The sequence below is a fragment of the Rhinoraja longicauda genome, chromosome 1 (genome assembly GCF_053455715.1).
Source record: "Rhinoraja longicauda isolate Sanriku21f chromosome 1, sRhiLon1.1, whole genome shotgun sequence".
In the NCBI taxonomy this organism is placed as follows: Eukaryota; Metazoa; Chordata; class Chondrichthyes; order Rajiformes; family Arhynchobatidae; genus Rhinoraja; species Rhinoraja longicauda.
In genome coordinates this window covers 22,912,912-22,930,715 of record NC_135953.1, presented here as the reverse complement: position 1 = coordinate 22,930,715, position 17,804 = coordinate 22,912,912, and the positions used below count along the sequence as shown (strand labels likewise).

Below are 17,804 nucleotides of genomic sequence, written 5' to 3'. Positions count from 1 at the left end.
GGAAACAGTGAAGAGAAACAGACAGACGATGCTTCAGATTGGGACCTTCTTCAGACTCAGGACATTTGCTTAGTCTGGAGAAGAGTCCAATTCCCACCACAGATGCTGCCTGACCCACAGAGTTCCTCCAGCACTTTGTTTTATGTTCTTTACCTGATTAATTTGTTTGCAGGAATTCTTTTCTTTTGGGGATGACCAGTTTACATCTAGCGTGTCTGTGAAATCTTCATTCCACTGCAAATAAAACACAGGAAAGTACAACATAATACCTAGTGCAGATAAATGTTCTCCCCCCACTGGCCAAGTGAGCAAAGTCCTGCATAGAAAAGGGAGGCAAGCTCTTGTGCGGTGGCCATTTTGAGAAGGACTACTTCGAAGTGAAAGTGCTGTGCTTGAGTTCTAAGTTCAGAAGCTATTTACAAGTTTTAGCAGCAAAGGCGAGTCTTGACAGGGTCCCTTTTCTTTCAAGTCAAGCATCTCTGTCAACTACATTTGTAGAAAGTGTGCCCAGCTGCAGCATCTCTCAAATCACATGCGTTGCTTGCAGCACCAGTTGGATCATTAAGGGTCACACACGAGGCACAAAGCGTTATAGATAGGAGCTTCAGGGGAGATGGTCACAGCATAGGCTCAGCCAGATAGATTGGTGACCACCAGGTGCTCCTGGCAGCTTATGCAGGGTTCGCTTGTGCCAGTTCCCAGTTCTAGCTAATATTCTCTTATCCAGGCAACATCCTATTAAACCTCTTCTGCACCCTTGCCATCCTTGCCATCCTCCCCATAATGTGGTGACCAAAACTGCACACAATAGTCCAAATATAAATTGGCCACATTTTTAAAACAACTGCACCATGACGTCAATGTTTATAGTCAATGCCCTGACTGATGAAGGGATTCACCTTCTTTACCACCCTAGCCACATGTTCCTACTTTCAGGAAGCTATGGGCTTGCACCCCAAGATCCTTTGTACATCAACGTACCCAAGGGTTCTGCCATTTACTGTCTGGGGTCGTAATAATAAATATTTTTAACTTCGCTAATATTGACTAATAACTGCCTGTGTGCCAAAGGATTTGATGGGGCGGAATTTGTTAAGTGTATCCAAGAAAGTTTTCTCAAACAACGAGTAGATGGCCCGACTCGAGAAGGGACAAAACCTAACCTTCTCGTTGGAAATGAGTCTGGGCAATGGATGTTGAAGTGTCAGAGGGGAAGCACTTTGGAACAAGTGACCAGAATTCTATTAGTTTTAAGACAGAATCGGTCAAAGTCAGCATGGATTTATGAAGGGGAAATCATGCTTGACTAATCATCTAGAATTTTTTGAAGATGTAACAAGTGGAGTGGAGAGCCAGTAGATGTGGTGTATCTGGACTTTCAAAAAGCCTTTGACAAGGTCCCACACAAGAGATTAGTGTGCAAAATTAGAGCACATGGTATTGGTAGTAGGGTAATGACACGGATAGAGAACTGGTTGGCAGACAGGAAGCAAAGAGTAGGAATTAACAGGTCCTTTTCAGAATGTCAGGCAGTGACTAGTGGGGTGCTGCAAGGCTCAGTGCTGGGACCCGTTATTTACAATATATATTAACGATTTAGACGAGGGAATTAAATGTGACATCTCCAAGTTTGCAGATGACACAAAGCTGGGTGGCAGTGTGAGCTGCGATGAGGATGCTATGAGGCTGCAGGGTGACTTGGAGGTTGGGTGAGTGGGTACATGTATGGCAGGTGCAATATAATGTGGATAAATGTGAGGTTATCCACTTTGGTGGCAAGAACAGGAAGGCAGATTATTATCTGAATGGTAGACACAAAATGCTGGAGTAATACATCGGGACAGGTAGACAGGTAGCGGGACATTATCTGAATCATGTCAGATTAGGAAAAGGGGAGGTAAAACGAGATCTGGGTGTACATCAGTCACTGAAAGTAGGCATGCAGGTGCAGCAGGCAGTGAAGAAAGCTAATGGCATGTTGGCCTTCATAAGGCATGTTGGCCTTTAAGTTTAAGAGCAAGGAGGTCCTATTGCAGTTGTTCAGGGCCCTGGTAAGACCGTACCTGGAGTATTGTGCGCAATTTTGGTCTCCTAATTTGAGGAAGGACATTATTGCTATTGAGGGAGTGCAGCGTAGGTTTACCAGTTTAATTCCCGGGTTGGCAGGACTGACATACGATGAAAGAATGGGTCGACTGGGCTTGTATTCACTGGAATTTGGAAGGATGAGAGGGGATCTTACAGAAACATATAAAATTCTTAAAGGATTAGATAGGCTAGATGCAGGAAAAATGGTCCTGATGTTGGGGGAATCCAGAACCAGGGGTCACAGTTTAAGAATAAGGGGTCGACCATTTAGGGCTGAGATGAGGAAAAACTTCTTCACCCAGAGAGTTGTGAATCTGTGGAATTCTCTGCCAAAGAAGGCAGTAAAGGCCAATTCATTGGATGTTTTCACGAGAGAGTTAGATTTAGCTCTGGGCCAAAGGAATTAAGGGATATGGGGAAAAAGGAGGAACGGGGTACTGATTTTAGATGATCAGCCATGATCATATATAATGGTGGTGCTGGCTCAATGGGCCAAATGACTTACTCCTGCTCCTATTTTCCTATTTTTCTATGTTTCCAAGACAGTCATGCACTGGTTCTTAAGTTAAAGTTTTTAATTTGGTCAAGGCTAATTTCGATGGCATCAGACAGGAACTCTCAAAAGTCCATTTGGGGAGTGTTTTTAGGTAAAGGGATTTCTGGCAAGTGGGAGGCGAGACAAGAGTGAAGGGCAAGCATTTCCTTGTGAGAGCGAATGCCAAAACTGCCAATGTTTACTGTGGAAAAGGATGTGAAAGCTATAAGGGGGGGATGGGGATATTCTGGAGCTTAACAACATTACAAAAGAGGGGTTGGAAGTCCTGAAACACAAAGGTGGATAAGTCCTCAGGGGATGACCAGGGTGTACCCATGGAAGTTATGGGAATGAAGGGAGGAGATTACTGGCAAATGTTTTTGCAACTTTGATAGTCACCGGTGAGGATAGCAAATGTTATTACTTTACTCAAGGGTAGCAGGGAATGACAGTCTAATGATGGGAAAGTTATTGGAAGGGATTTTGAGAGATAAGATTTGTGGTTGAAAAGGCAAGGACTGATTGGAGATAAATAGCATGGCTTTGTGCAAGAGAAATTCTGCCTCGTGAATTTGATTGAGTTTTATTTTCGTAGGGTTCACCAAGAGGATTGACAAGGTCAGGATATGGACTTAAGCCAGGCCTTTGACAAGGTCCCCCACAATACATTGGTCCAAATGAAAAGAAGATATGGGATCCAGGGAGAGATAGCTAATATAATCTAAACAAATTTGATCTGGGCAATTAGGGATTGATGGTGAAGGATTTTTCAGACTGGAGGCCTGTGAGCATTGCGGTGCAGATCATTTAATGATTTGGAAGAGAATATAGCTGGCATCATTGACAAGTTTGCAGATGATACCAAAAATGGTGAATAGGTGAACAGTGAAGAAGTTAGTTCAAGGTTACAATAGGATATTGATAAACTAGACAAAAGTAGACAAATGAATAAAAGAGGGAATTTAACTCTGACAAGTGAAAAATGTGTTTAGGTTTATTATTGTCATGTGTACCAAGGTACAGAAAAAGCTTTGTTTTCCACACTGTCCAAACAGATATGGTATACATAAATACAATCAAGTCAAACTCACGTATAATAGATAGAACAAAGGGGAAGATACAGAGTGCAGCATATAGTTCTCAGGATTACAGTTTATCAATTTCATAGACAAAGTTCAATTGACATAATGGGGAAGAGGTGAATCGAACACGATTATGGAAGGACCATTCAGAATCCTGATAAGAGGGGAAGAAGCTTTTCCCGAGAATGGTGGTGCATGCTGTTAAACTTCTGAACCTTCTGCCAAATGGGGTAAGGGAGAAAGAATGGCCGGGTGTGACGTCTTTGATTATGTTGGCTGTTTTTCTGAGATAGCGTGATGTATAAATACAGTCAATGGTGGGTGCAGAATAGATTCACAAGGATGTTGCCCAGATTGGAGGACTCGAGTTAAAAGGAGAGATTGAATAGTCTAGGTCTGTTTTCCCAGCAACATGAGACAAGACATGATAGAGGAATATAAAATTATGAGAGGCATAGATTGAGCAGATAAAGAGTCCAAAAGTGTTTTATTGCCATATATGTCCCAAAACAGAACAATGAAATTCTCACTTGCAGCAGTACAACAGACATGCAAACATAATACTTAGTCAACACCATAAAAAAAAGAAGTTCCATAGATAAAAACAAATAGAATAGTGAAGATAAGCACAAAATGCTGGAGCAATTCAGCAGGTCTGGCAGCATATCTGGAGAAAATAGATAGGCGACATTTTGCAAGCTGGATTTCAAAAAGGCACCAAGGCATCTTCAATAGAACTTCCAAATTCAGTGACTTCTACTGCCTATGGAAGTTGAGGAGGGCAGCAGCCACTTGGAACTGCCAGTACCTGCGCACTCCCTCCAAGGCACACACTCTCCCTACTTATTATTACTTTGTCGCTCGGTGAAAAACAGAAACAGCATTTAATACCATAATCACAAAGCACATAAACTTCCCTTTTCCTTGACTTTAAGCTTTTGTATGTGTTGTCTTGGTTTTGATTTTTTTTCTCTGTTCCTTAAAGATGATCAAAAATTATTTTAAATGTATTGTACTACAAACTCAGCTCTGTGTGGAGCCACAGGATTATGGGCAAGGTCCTCAACGAATATTTCTCCTCTGTTTTTACTGTGGAGAAAGACAGGAGAATGGGGGATCTTGACGTAGTCACTGGAAGTGTCTTGAGAGCAGTCTGTATTACAGACGCAGAGGTGCTGAAGGTTCTGACACATATAGAAACATAGGAAATACGTGCATGAGTAGGCCATTCGGCCCTTCGAGCCAGCACCGCCATTCAATATGATCATGGCTGATCATCCAAAATCAGTACCCAGTTCCTGCTTTCTCCCCATATCCCTTGATTCCGTTAGCCCTAAGAGCTATATCTAACTCTCTCTTGAATACATCCAGTGAATTGGCCTCCATACATAGACAAATCTCCAGGCCCTGATCAGATATATTCAAGGACACTGTGGGAATCTAGAAAGGAAATTGCAGGAGCCCTTGCAGAGATTTATGAGTCGTTGTTAAATACAGGCGAAGTGCTGGAAGACTGGAGGGAGGCAAATGTTGTGCCTCTATTCAAGAAGGGCTGCAGGGAAAAGGCTGAGAACTACAGGCCAGTGAGCTTAACGTCTGTGGTGGGAAAGTTACCAGAGAGCATTCTGAAGGATAGAATATACATGCACTAACATGGACAGGGGCTGATTTGGGATAGACAACAAGGTTTTGTACGTAGGAGGTCATGTCTCACAAATCTGATTGGGTTTTTCAGAGGATGTGACCAAAAAGGCAGATGAAGGCAGAGCTGTAGATGTTGTATACCTGGATTTTAGTAAGACATTTGACAAGGTTCTGCATGGTAGGTTGCTCTGGAAGATTAGATCCCATTGGGATCCAAGAAATAGCTGAATGAATAGAAAATTGGCTTCATGGAAGGAAGCAGAAGGTGATGGTGGAAGGTTGCTTCTCAGACTGGAACCCTGTGACCAGTGGTGTGCCTCAGGGTTCACTGCTGGGCCCATTGCCGTAGTTATCTATATCAACGATTTGGATGAGAACGTACATGGCATGGTTAGCAAGTTCGCAAATGACACAAAAGTGGGTGGTTTTGTAGATAGTGAAGATGGTTGTCAAAAATTGCAGAAGGATCTTGTTCGGTTGGGCAGTTGGGCTCATGGAACATGATACAGAGAAATGTGAGGCGTTGCATTTTGGGAGCACTCTCATGGGCAGAACCTACACAGTAAACGGTCGGGCTCAGGGGAATGTTGTAGAGCAGAGGGATCAAGGAGTACTTGTACATAGTTCGTTGAAAGTGGTATCTCAGGTACAAAGGGTGGACAAAAAGGCCTTTGGCACATAGGCCTACATCAGTCAGAATACGGAGTACAGAAGTTGGAAGGTTATGTTGCAGTTGTACAAGAAGCTGGTGTGGCCTCATTTAGAGTATTGTGTTCCATTTTGGACACTATGTTATAGGAAAGATGTTGTCAAGCAGGAAAGGGTGCACAGAAGATTTACAAGAATGCTGCCAGGACTCGAGGGCCTGAATTATAGAGGGAGATTGAGCAGGTTAGGCCTCTATTCCTTGGAGAGCAGGATGATGAGAGGTGATCTTATAGACGTGCACAAAATCATGAGAGGAATACATCGGGTAGATGCAGTCTCTTGCCGATAGTAGGAGAATAGAGAACTAGAGGACATAGGTTTAAGGTGAGGGGGGTAAGATTTAATAGCAACCTGAGGGGTAACTTATTCATGCAAAGGGTGGTAGGTGTATGGAACGAGCTGCCAGAGCAGGTAGTTGAGGCAGGTGCTATCACAACATTTAAGAAACATTTAGGCAGGTGTGTGAATAGGGGAGGTTTAGAGCGATATGGGCCAAATGCAGGCAGGTGGGACTAGTGCAAATGGGACCAGTGCAGATAGGACCTGCTGGCCAGTGTGGGCAGCTTGGGCTAAAGGGTCTGTTTCCACGCTGTAAGACTTTATGACCCATTCCTTAAGAAACTTGAGTTGATCCCAAGTTTCGTTTTTGCTCAGCTTTATTCATTCTTTCCTAAAACCTCAAAATCCACCAAGGTCTTCTCACCGAGTTACTCCTTTAATTCTAAAAAGTTTCGGTACCATTCGTCCATTGTTACCTTACCTAGTTTCCTTTCAACTTTGGTAGCTTCCTGCATTATGAATCCATGGGATTTTAGCCAGCTACTCAGAGTACAAACAGACCAGAACTGAAACATGCAAAAGCCTGCTGAAATAGAACCACAAGATACTTCTTGCTCACTTGGTACATAATCGACATAATAAAGTCTGGAACCACCACATACCTGCAAGTTTGGCAGTGTCTTTTCAGTCTCCACGTCATTTTCTGGTTTGTCTGTAAGCAACCCCTGAACCTGGTATTCTAGGACGTAACTATCAATGAATCTTTCCAGTTCTTCTATCTCTTGAGAGCGGTTGCTTCCAGCTTCTGAGGAAGCAGAGGCTACGGATGAATTTTCCATGTCTGCTTTCAGTAAGGTACCTGAGGAAAGGACAAATTGATCATTTAAACCACATTCACATATCCTGCCATGGCAGCTGTGGAGTTTAACAATCTGGAATTTTAAAAAGAGGTAATTATAATCACAAACCATCAAATTATTGAAAAAAAAACAAAGATCAAATGGTATTTTTCAGCAGTGAAATAATCTGCCATCCTTACCCAGTCTGACCTACATGCGTCTCCAGACTTTCAGCATGATAATTTGTTAAAGTGAGTTGCGGAAGGACAATAAATGCTGGTTCAAGTGATGAATAATACAAACTAGTTAAAAATTCATCCTCTGTTGCAAGTGCTAAAACATAATGTACATTCATTGAACTACAGTTTTGAAAATGAATTACATTAACTTCAATGCAACCAAATGAATACAAGATTGGATTTTTCTACCCTCTCACAAGCAAGAATATCTTTGTTCCGTTTCAGTACCAATGACAATTAAACACTCTTGATATATACTATTGCAAGTCAGGTCCTTTACGTACGGTATATGCAAGCCAAATGAAGAACAGTAGGGGGAGTGCTATCACACAAAATGCAGGGAAATTAAAGTATATGACAGCCAATGATATATATATATCAATCATATAAACGTTCTGTTTTACGTATTGTCTATTTGAATATCAATCATTGTTAGTGTGAACTACATGACAACCATTTCCAGGACTTCCACATTATTTGTGAGGAAATTGGACCCAATCTTCCCAAGAATGACCATTGCCGAGTACTTTTGCAAAAACTAGGCCTTCACAATGCAACAGGGAATTGGATTATATGTCAGTAGGTCCTAGGCCTTAATTACCTTTCATTATCCTGCGAACCATCCATTTTGGCAACATGCCCTTACACCATAATGACTTAAATATGGATGTGGGAGGTATGATGGGCGATACAATGATACAGCTGGTAGAACCTCTGCCTTAAAGCGCCAGACCCAGGTTCAATCCTGACATCAAGTACTGTCTATGTGGAGTTTGCATGTTCTCTCTGTGACCTTGTGGGTTTCTCCTGGGTGTTCCAGTTTCCTCCCACAAACCAGACATGCGGTTTCGTACTGTTTTGTATGTTAATTGGCCACTGTAAATTGCCCCGTGGGTGTAGGGAGTGGATGAGAAAGTGGGATAACATAGAACTAATGTGAACAGGTGGTTGGCATGGACTCAGTAAGCTGATGGGCCAGTTTCCATCTGTATTTGTACTAGAGGTCCAGCTGTATCTTTCCATCAACCAATGATTAAGTTTGCCAATTACATGAAAAATAGTGTTGTTGGTGTCAAGAGAGGAAAGTAGTCTTAAAGTGGTAAAATGGACAGGTTAATGGCAGTTGGAATTTAATCCTGGTAAGTGTGAGGTGATGCATTTAAGGAGAGGGGCCTGCCTGTAAGGGCAGGACATATACCATATAAATAATAGGGCTTTAGGGAATATACGGCATTGTGTATGACAAGGGACCATTGTGCAGAAGTCCAAAGATCCCTGAAGATGACAGCACAGATAGATATGAAAGCAAAGAATGAATGCAGGAGACCTGCTTTCACTAATGGCCTCCTCCTGCACCTAGTTTCTATGTTTAAGAAGAGAATATTCTTAATAACAAAGATGCTAACTCATGCTAACTCATTTAATTGAAGATAAATAATTAGGCAGGCAGTGCAGAGCTACTAAATAAACAGTATTAAAAGCCACGCCTATAAATATTTCTGGGTAAAACTGCACCAATGGTTGGTGTGATTTTACCCAGAATTATTTCTTGTCAGATACATTTAAGGCTGAGAGTAAAATATCCCGAAATATTCAGGAAAAGATTGAGGTAGAGTGCAAGTCACTGAGATAAATCGTCCCATGGGCTACCACCAGTTCAACTGTCCTCTTTCCTCTGTTGTTACAGGGACCGTCACTCCAACGCCAAGCTCTCTATGGGACACGTGTCCCATAGAATCTTCCGGTCCTTCATCAGCCGATGGCCTCCACTGAGTGAAAATGACCAGTAAAAGAACCACACTAACATGAAAAACAATTAACAAAAAAAAAAAATGCTGCAGTTAGGCTGGGTAAAGTATTTAAAGCGGGAAGAAAGGAAATCAGGAAATTACAACCTCAGTAAAGTATTTAAAGCGGGAAGAAAGGAAATCAGGAAATTATAACCAGTAACTTAATATCCACTGTCAGGAAACTACCAGAACCTATGGATTAGGTGCATGTTTTGAGCTGATGGTAGGTAGGTCATACCCGATTAATCTGAGTGCAGGAGAATTCTAATGGATGTTAAGTACTTGCAGATGGCACATGATAAAGTCCCTCAAACCTTGCTTTTAACTAAAAGTTAAAGTTTATGGAACCAGAGAAAGTTGGCAGAATGCAAGAGAAAGGGAAAAAAGGATTTTAAAAAACGCCCGTTTAAATAGGCAGGATGTGTGGAGTGCTATACCACTAGGACATGTGCTTGGTTGGGCCTCAGCCAAGAATGCCAAAGACAAAAAGGCACCGCAATAAACAATGTAATTAGAATTAAATCAGAGAAATTAGGAGACTAAATGAGCAAAACCGTGACAAATTCATTTAAAACATGGTTAAACAGCAGAGAAGTGCTGCATCTTCTTCTAAATATTGTTCCTTATGTGTGGTGACATGATTATAGAGAGGGCACAGAAGAGGTTTAAGAGAATAGTCTCAAGGGGAAAGGATTTCAGGTGCAAGATTAGACTGGACCTGTTGTCCTTGAAGCAGAGAAGATAAGAAATTTGATGGGTTTATACAGTAAATAGAGAGCAGCTGTGCTAATTAGTAGTTGGTGCAAAAACAGGTAATTCAGTCATGCCCAAAGATACTAGAGGAACAAGTTGGACCACTCCGTTGAAATCGCCAATACTGAAGTGTAGTACGCAAAGGAGCCATTTTAGTAAGCAAAACCTGCCGTTCGCTATGCCTCTCGCTATGCCTCTCGCAGTGTAATCAGTGTTTGGGGGGAACAGTACGTGTGATGAGGGTCAGGGGGTATGGGGAGAAGGCAGGAACGGGGTACTGATTGAGAATGATCAGCCATGATCACATTGAATGGCGGTGCTGGCTCGAAGGGCCGAATGGCCTACTCCTGCACCTATTGTCTATGATGGCATTAAAATGCAGAATATATCTCATCTATCAATTCACAGATTTTTGTTATTTTTCTTTTTAAATGTTTCTGCAAGTTTCTGCCTACTAAAATGGCGTCATGACATACTACGGTTTTTAGGGTGGAGTGGTCTATCTTGTTCCTCTAGTATCTTTGGCCACGCCCAACTGAGCAGTGGGAACCTATTAGTCCCATCTTCCAGCATTTGGATAATGGTCATCTGTTCGTTTATTTATTTACTTATTTATCTATTTATTCATTTCCCTATGTTCTCTAAATCTCTGTAAAGCGTCTTTGAGTATATGAAAAGCGCTATATAAATAAAATACATTATTATTATTATTATTATTATCTATGCCGAGGTAATTCAAGTACCCGTCTACACATTTCTTAACTGCTGCCATTCCAGGTACCTGTTACTCTCTGGGTGCAAAAATGGTCCCCTTGGATCCCTTCTAAATATCTTGCACTTTAGTCTATTGCCATGTAATGTTATCTATCTCTGATATGGGGATTATTATTATCTATATACTAAAACTCTAGTTTGTTTGCTTGTTTGGGGGAGGAGGGAGGAGGGGTCCCTTTGGTGCTAATGAAAAAAGTTTCATTGAAATCGGAGTTATATTTTTAAAGTTATTCACATTTTAAAGTTTAAATCTATCTCCTGGGGAGGGAGGGAGGGAGGGAGGGAGGGAGGGAGGGAGGGAGGGAGGGAGGGAGGGAGGAGGGAGGATAATACAATACGATAATACTTTATTGTCAGGTCAAGTCTAAATTTTTTCTTGCATCTCAGCAGCTCCACTTGCAACATTAACAAAGACAAAGAATGTAAGACAAGAAGCGAGGATACATTTATACACCATAACATTACAATCACAAATGACGACACATTCACGACCCTTCAACGTACATTTGATCTGGGATTAAGTTCTATATTTAGTTTCAGGATTGACTGGTGCACAAAAGAGTGCTTCAGTCTAACCTTATTAAATCTTGGTACCCTGTACCTCCGATTTGATGGTAACAATTCGTATTCACTGTTCGGGGTCAGACACAATGTTGTTGGCCAACCTTAGCATGTTATTGTGGTCGGCTGATTCATGGAGTTTCTCAAGGGGTTGACAAACGATCTTTGAGCAGATTTTCATTTGGTGGAGCAGTTATGACTTTAAAGTGGTGGACAAACACTTGTACCATGTAGTATTACAAAACTGAAGAACACTCACAGAAGTTAATCTCGTTGTACTTGTACAATGACAATAAAGATATTGTATTGTATTGTATTGTATTGTAAGGAACAAAAGAAGAATTTGTCTACTCGCCCCAAAGGACCTAAGGCGTCGGAGAAAATAAATTCTTTGTTTTGTCCTTTTGCAGACTGATTCAATGTGGTCTTTCCAGGATAGCAGATAATAGACAATAGACAATAGGTGCAGGAGTAGGCCATTCGGCCCTTCGAGCCAGCACCACCATTCAATGTGATCATGGCTGATCATTCTCAATCAGTACCCCGTTCCTGCCTTCTCCCCATACCCCCTGACCCCGTTATCCTTAAGAGCTCTATCGAGCTCTCTCTTGAATGCATTCAGAGAATTGGCCTCCACTGCCTTCTGAGGCAGTGAATTCCACTGTATACAAGCCTAGCCGCTCCAGTCTTTCAACACATGACAGTCCCGCCATTCCGGGAATTAACCTAGTAAACCTACTACGCTGCACGCCCTCAATAACAAGAATACCCTTCCTCAAATTTGCAGACCAAAACTGCACACAGTACTCCAGGTACGGTCTCACTAGGGCCCTATACAACTGCAGAAGGACCTCTTTGCTCCTAAACTCCTCTTGTTATGAAGGCCAACATTCCATTGGCTTTCTTCACTGCCTGCTGTACCTGCATGCTTCCTTTCAGTGACTGATGCACTAGGGCACCCAGATCTCGTTGTACGTCCCCTTTTCCTAACTGTGTAAGAAAATAACTGCAGATGCTGGTACAAATCGAAAGTATTTATTCACAAATTGCTGGAGTAACTCAGCAGGTCAGGCAGCATCTCAGGAGAGAAGGAATGGGCGACGTTTCGGGTCGAGACCCTTCTTCAGACTGAAGAAGGGTCTCGACCCGAAACGTCGCCCATTCCTTCTCTCCTGAGATGCTGCCTGACCTGCTGAGTTACTCCAGCATTTTGTGAATAAATACCCTTTTCCGAACTTGACACCATTCAGATAATAATCTGCCTTCTTATACTTACCACCAAAGTGGATAACCTCACACTTATTCACATTAAACTGCATCTGCCATGCATCCGCCCACTCACACAACCTGTCCAAGTCACCCTGCAACCTCATAGCATCTTCCTCACAGCTCACACTACCACCCAGCTTTGTACCATCTGCAAATTTGCTAATGGTACTTTTAATCCCTTCATCCAAGTCATTAATGTATATTGTAAATAGCTGCCCCCCCCCCGAGCCTTGCAGTACCCCACTAGTCACTGCCTGCCATTCTGAAAGGGACCCATTTATCCCCGCTCTTTGCTTTCTGTCTGTCAACCAATTTTCTATCCATGTCAGTATCCTACCCCCAATACCACGTGCTCTAATTTTGCCTACTAATCTCCTATGTGGAACCATGTCGAAGGCTTTCTGAAAGTCCAGGTACACCACACCCACCGGCTCTCCCCTGACAATTTTCCTAGTTAAATCCTCAAAAAAGTCCAGAAGATTAGTCAAGCACGATTTCCCCTTTATAAATCCATGCTGACTCAGAACGATCCTGTTACTGCTATCCAAATGGTCCGCAATTTCGTCTTTTATAATTGACTCCAGCATCTTCCCCACCACTGATGTCAGACTAACTGGTCTATAATTTCCCGTTTTCTCTCTCCCTCCTTTCTTAAAAAGTGGGATAACATTAGCTACACTCCAATCCACAGGAACTGATCCTGAATCTATAGAACATTGGAAAATGATCACCAATGCGTCCACAATTTCTAGAGCCACCTCCTTAAGTACCCTGGGATGCAGACCATCAGGCCCTGGGGATTTATCAGCCTTCAGTCCCATCAGTCTACCCAACACCATTTCCTGCCTAATGTGAATCTCCTTCAGTTCCTCCGTCACCCTAGGATCTCTGGCCACTAGAACATCTGGGAGATTGTTTGTATCTTCCTTAGTGAAGACAGATCCAAAGTACCGGTTCAACTCGTCTGCCATTTCCTTGTTCCCCATAATAAATTCCCCTGCTTCTGTCTTCAAGGGACCCACATTTGCCTTGACTATTTTTTTCCTCTTCACATACCTAAAAATGCTTTTACTGTCCTCCTTTATATTATTGGCTAGCTTACCCTCGTACCTCATCTTTTCTCCCCGTATTGCCTTTTTAGTTATCTTCTGTTCCTCTTTAAAAGATTCCCAATCCTCTGGCTTCCCACTCTTCTTTGCTATGATATACTTCTTCCCTTTTATTTTTATGCTGTCCTTGACTTCCCTCGTCAGCCACGGGTGCCTCTTACTCCCCTTGGAATCTTTCCTTCTCTTTGGGATAAATTGATCCTGCAACTTCTGCATTGTTCCCAGGAATACCTGCCATTGCTGTTCCACCGTCTTCCCTGCTAGGGCCTCCTTCCAGTCAAATCTGGCCAGCTCCTGCCTCATGCCTCTGTAATCCCCTTTGCTATACTGTAATACTGACACTTCCGATTTTCCCTTCTCCCTCTCAATTTGTAGAGTAAAACTTATCATATTGTGATCACTGCATCCTAATGGCTCTTTTACCTCGAGTCCCCTTATCAGATCAGGTTCATTACACAACACTAAATCCAGAATTGCCTTCTCCCTGGTAGGCTCCAGGACAAGCTGTTTTAAGAATCCATCTCGGAGGCACTCCACAAACTCTCTTTTCTGAGGTCCATTTCCAACCTGATTTTCCCAGTCTACCTGCATGTTGAAATCTCCCATAGCCACCGTAGCATTACATTTGCGACATGCCAATTTCAGCTCTTGATTCAACTTGCACCCTATGTCGAGGCTACTGTTTGGGGGCCTGTAGATAACTCCCATTAGGGTCTTTTTACCCTTACAATTCCTCATTTCTATCCATACTGATTCTACATCTGATTCTCCTGATTCTATGTCACCCCTTGCAAGGGATTGAATATCATTCCTTACCAACAAAGCGACCCCACCCCCTCTGCCCACCTGTCTGTCTTTTCTATACGTTGTGTACCCCTGAATATTCAGTTCCCAGACCTGGTCCTCTTGTAGCCATGTTTCTGTGATTCCCACAACGTCATACTTGCCAATGTCTAACTGAGCCTCAAGCTCATCCACTTTATTTTTCATACTTTGTACATTTAAGGTATTCATTCCCCTCCCCTCTCACACCGGTCACAATTGGCCCTGACCTTACTCTCTTATCCCTTCTAGAATTGTCCTTCACAATGGATGGTCCATCATCACACCCAAGTATTTAAATGAACACACCTGCTTGATATTTCCATTATGGATAACAGGAACTATATGAGAGTCAGATGGTGAACCAAATACTATTTCTTCTGTTTTCTTTGTATTAATCTCAAGAGCATTATTATCACTCCACTCGACCACTTCGTTCACGCCATGTTGGTGCAGCTCAGGGTTGTCTGATTTACTCAACAGAGATATTAAAACTGTATCATCACATTACTTTAGAATGTATTAATTTGGTTTATCTGTACGACAATGTAAAAAATAAAAAGCAAATCTGAACTCACACAACCCTGTGGAGCCCCAACATTGGTCGTGATGGCAGACGAAAGTGTTTTGTTCACCTTTACGAGCTGGAATCTGTTAGTGAGGAAAGAGGCATACCAGTGATTCAATTCCGGCCGGACCATGTTTGACACAAAAAAGTCTGCTTGTATTGTGTTGAAAGCTGATAAAAAATCTAGAAAGAGGGCTCTTGCATAGGTGTTAGGTTTGTCTACATGTTTATAGATGATATGAATCAGAGTGGCAACAGCGTCTTCTGTACCACAACCCTGCTTATACGCAAATTGGTAAGGGTCAAGTTTGTATTTTGTTGTACTGACAAGATATTGGAGCAGAATTCTTTCTGGAGATTAGGTAAGGGCTATCGGTCTAAAATCCTTATATTCTTTTGGACATGGAATTTTTGGTAATAGTTTTATATGCAGACCTCACCTCTTCCCTTATCACCCTGAGAATAATCTCAACCAGAGTCTGAGAATGTATCCATCTTTAAGCCCGCTAAGGCATGGAGCATTGGGGCATGAGGCATGGATATTTTTAAGGCAGAGACTGACAGATTCTTGATTAGTATGGGTGTTGGTTATGGGGAGGAGGCAGGAGGGTTGAGAGGGAAAAATAGATCACCCATGATTGAATGGCAGAGTAGATTTGATGGGCCAAATGGCCCAATTCTGCTCCTGTAACTTATGGACATGCGTACCTCCCCTTTCTCGCATGGAGACTTTCACTATAACTCCATCTTCCCCCTGCAGAGTTCTTCATCTACAAGATCTGTTCCCCTTGTGAATACTGATGAAAACTATTCATTCAGAACCTGAACTATAACTTCTGGCTCAATGCAATTAGTGCTATTCTTTCCCTGGCTGTTTTATTGCCCTTCCAATACTAACAAAATGCCTTTGGATTTACCTTAATTCTGGCAGTGATATTTGCCACGGTTTCCTCAGTTTCCAAATTTCCTTTGTACATGCCTCCCGAAGCATTTTATACTTTTGACAGGTCTGACTTAATGCTCTACACCTGCCACATGCTTTCTTTTTTTCTCTTTAATGAACCTTTGATATTCCTCCGAGGGGAACTGTCTTAGCATTTTAGGGGAAATAATTTTAAGGAACTGACCAGAATGCTGCACCAAGGTGCAACAGTGGAAGTCTCAGTCCTTTCTAATTGCTCTCAAAGTGTTTTGCTTTATCATTTCAGAGAAAATTGAAGACTCAATCTTCTGTCAATTATCTCGATAAGACAAACACAGTAAACAATAGACAATAAACTTACACTTTCGTGAACAAGATGGAGTCAACGGCAACGGCCATTACTATAGTTTCATTTTAGATTCACTTAAATCATTCGAATTTATATTTTCCATATGCTGCCATGATATTCAAACTTATTTCCCAAGATCAAAGACACAAAATACCAGAGAAATATCTATACTTCTGAAATACATGTGTACCTACAGATTTATGTACATTGACCTTTAATAAGTCATGGAAAGAGGTGGATAACACTCAAAGGCTAAAGGAATGCTGCTCTCTGAATATTTACACGTGGCAGAGATTGCAGAACAAGTACAAAGTCCTTTAAGACCACATCCAGGCTGCAAGGCTCAAATTGTAAAGAAAGGTTATATAAACCAATCTAATCAAAGTTTACAAAATATTATAAGTGGAAAGATAATGGTGTTAGGTAACAAAGCAGCAACATTGGTGTTAGATTCCAAGATTCTAAGTGGCCCAGGTTCAATCCTGACCTGTCTGTTTGGAGTTTGAATGTTGAGAAGAGTTTGTATGGGGAGAAGGCAGGAACGGGGTACTGATTGAGAATGATCAGCCATGATCACATTGAATGGCGGTGCTGGCTCGAAGGGCCGAATGGCCTCCTCCTGCACCTATTGTCTATTGAGCCTGCAACTACATAGTTTCCTTGTGCAGAAAGGAATTGCAGATGCAGGTTTATGCCAAAGATGGACAAAAAATGCTGGGGTAACTCTAGGGGTCAGGTGGCATATCTTGAGAGAAAAGATGGGTGACATTTCGGGTCGGGACCTTTCTTTGGACGCCTGACAAAGTAGTGTCCTTCCTGCTTTGGCTTCTTCTCTTGTTTTGTAAGCCTAGGCTGATAGGTCATTTGGCTGCTCAAAATTGCTCCTCATGTACGTGGATGGTGGCGGTAGAAATGAGATGCAGAAATCTGAAACAATAGACAATAGATGCAGGAGTACCCCGTTCCTGCCCTCTCCCCATACCCCCTGACTCCGCCATCATTAAGAACTCTATCTAACTCTCTCTTGAAAGCATCCAGAGAATTGGCCTCCACTGCCTTCTGAGGCAGAGAATTCCACAGATTTACAACTCTGAGTGAAAAGGTTTTTCCTCATCTCCGTTCTAAATGGCCTACTCCTTATTCTTAAACTGTGGCCCCTGGTTCTGGACTCCCCCAACATTGGGAACATGTTTCCTGCCTCTAGCATGTCCAATCCCTTAATAATCTTAAATGTTTCAATAAGATCCCCTCTCATCCTTCTAAATTCCAGTGTATACAAGCCAAGTCGCTCCAGTCTTTCAACATATGACAGTCCTGCCATTCCGGGAATTGACCTAGTGAACCTACACTGCACTCCCTCAATAGCAAGAATGTCCTTCCTCAAATTTGGAGACCAAAACTGCACACAGTACTCCAGGTGCGGTCTCACTAGGGCCCTGTACAACTGCAGAAGGACCTCTTCGCTCCCATACT

General features: G+C 42.3%; 1 protein-coding gene across 4 annotated transcripts in view; it reads right to left on the bottom strand.

The window, feature by feature from the left end:
* ctif (CBP80/20-dependent translation initiation factor) overlaps positions 1-17,804 on the bottom strand; it is a 161,703-nt gene that overhangs the window by 100,918 nt on the left and 42,981 nt on the right. For 3 of the 4 annotated variants that reach the window (XM_078418908.1, XM_078419175.1, XM_078419085.1), the window contains exons 2-3: positions 6,999-7,195; positions 154-234 (exon numbers count right to left, since the gene is read on the bottom strand). In XM_078418908.1, coding sequence (XP_078275034.1) covers positions 154-234; positions 6,999-7,175 — 258 coding nt within the window. In that variant the 5' untranslated portion in view covers positions 7,176-7,195. Of the gene's footprint in view, positions 1-153; positions 235-6,998; positions 7,196-15,070; positions 15,144-17,804 lie in introns of all 4 variants that reach the window. The other variant, XM_078418996.1, reaches the window with a different exon arrangement.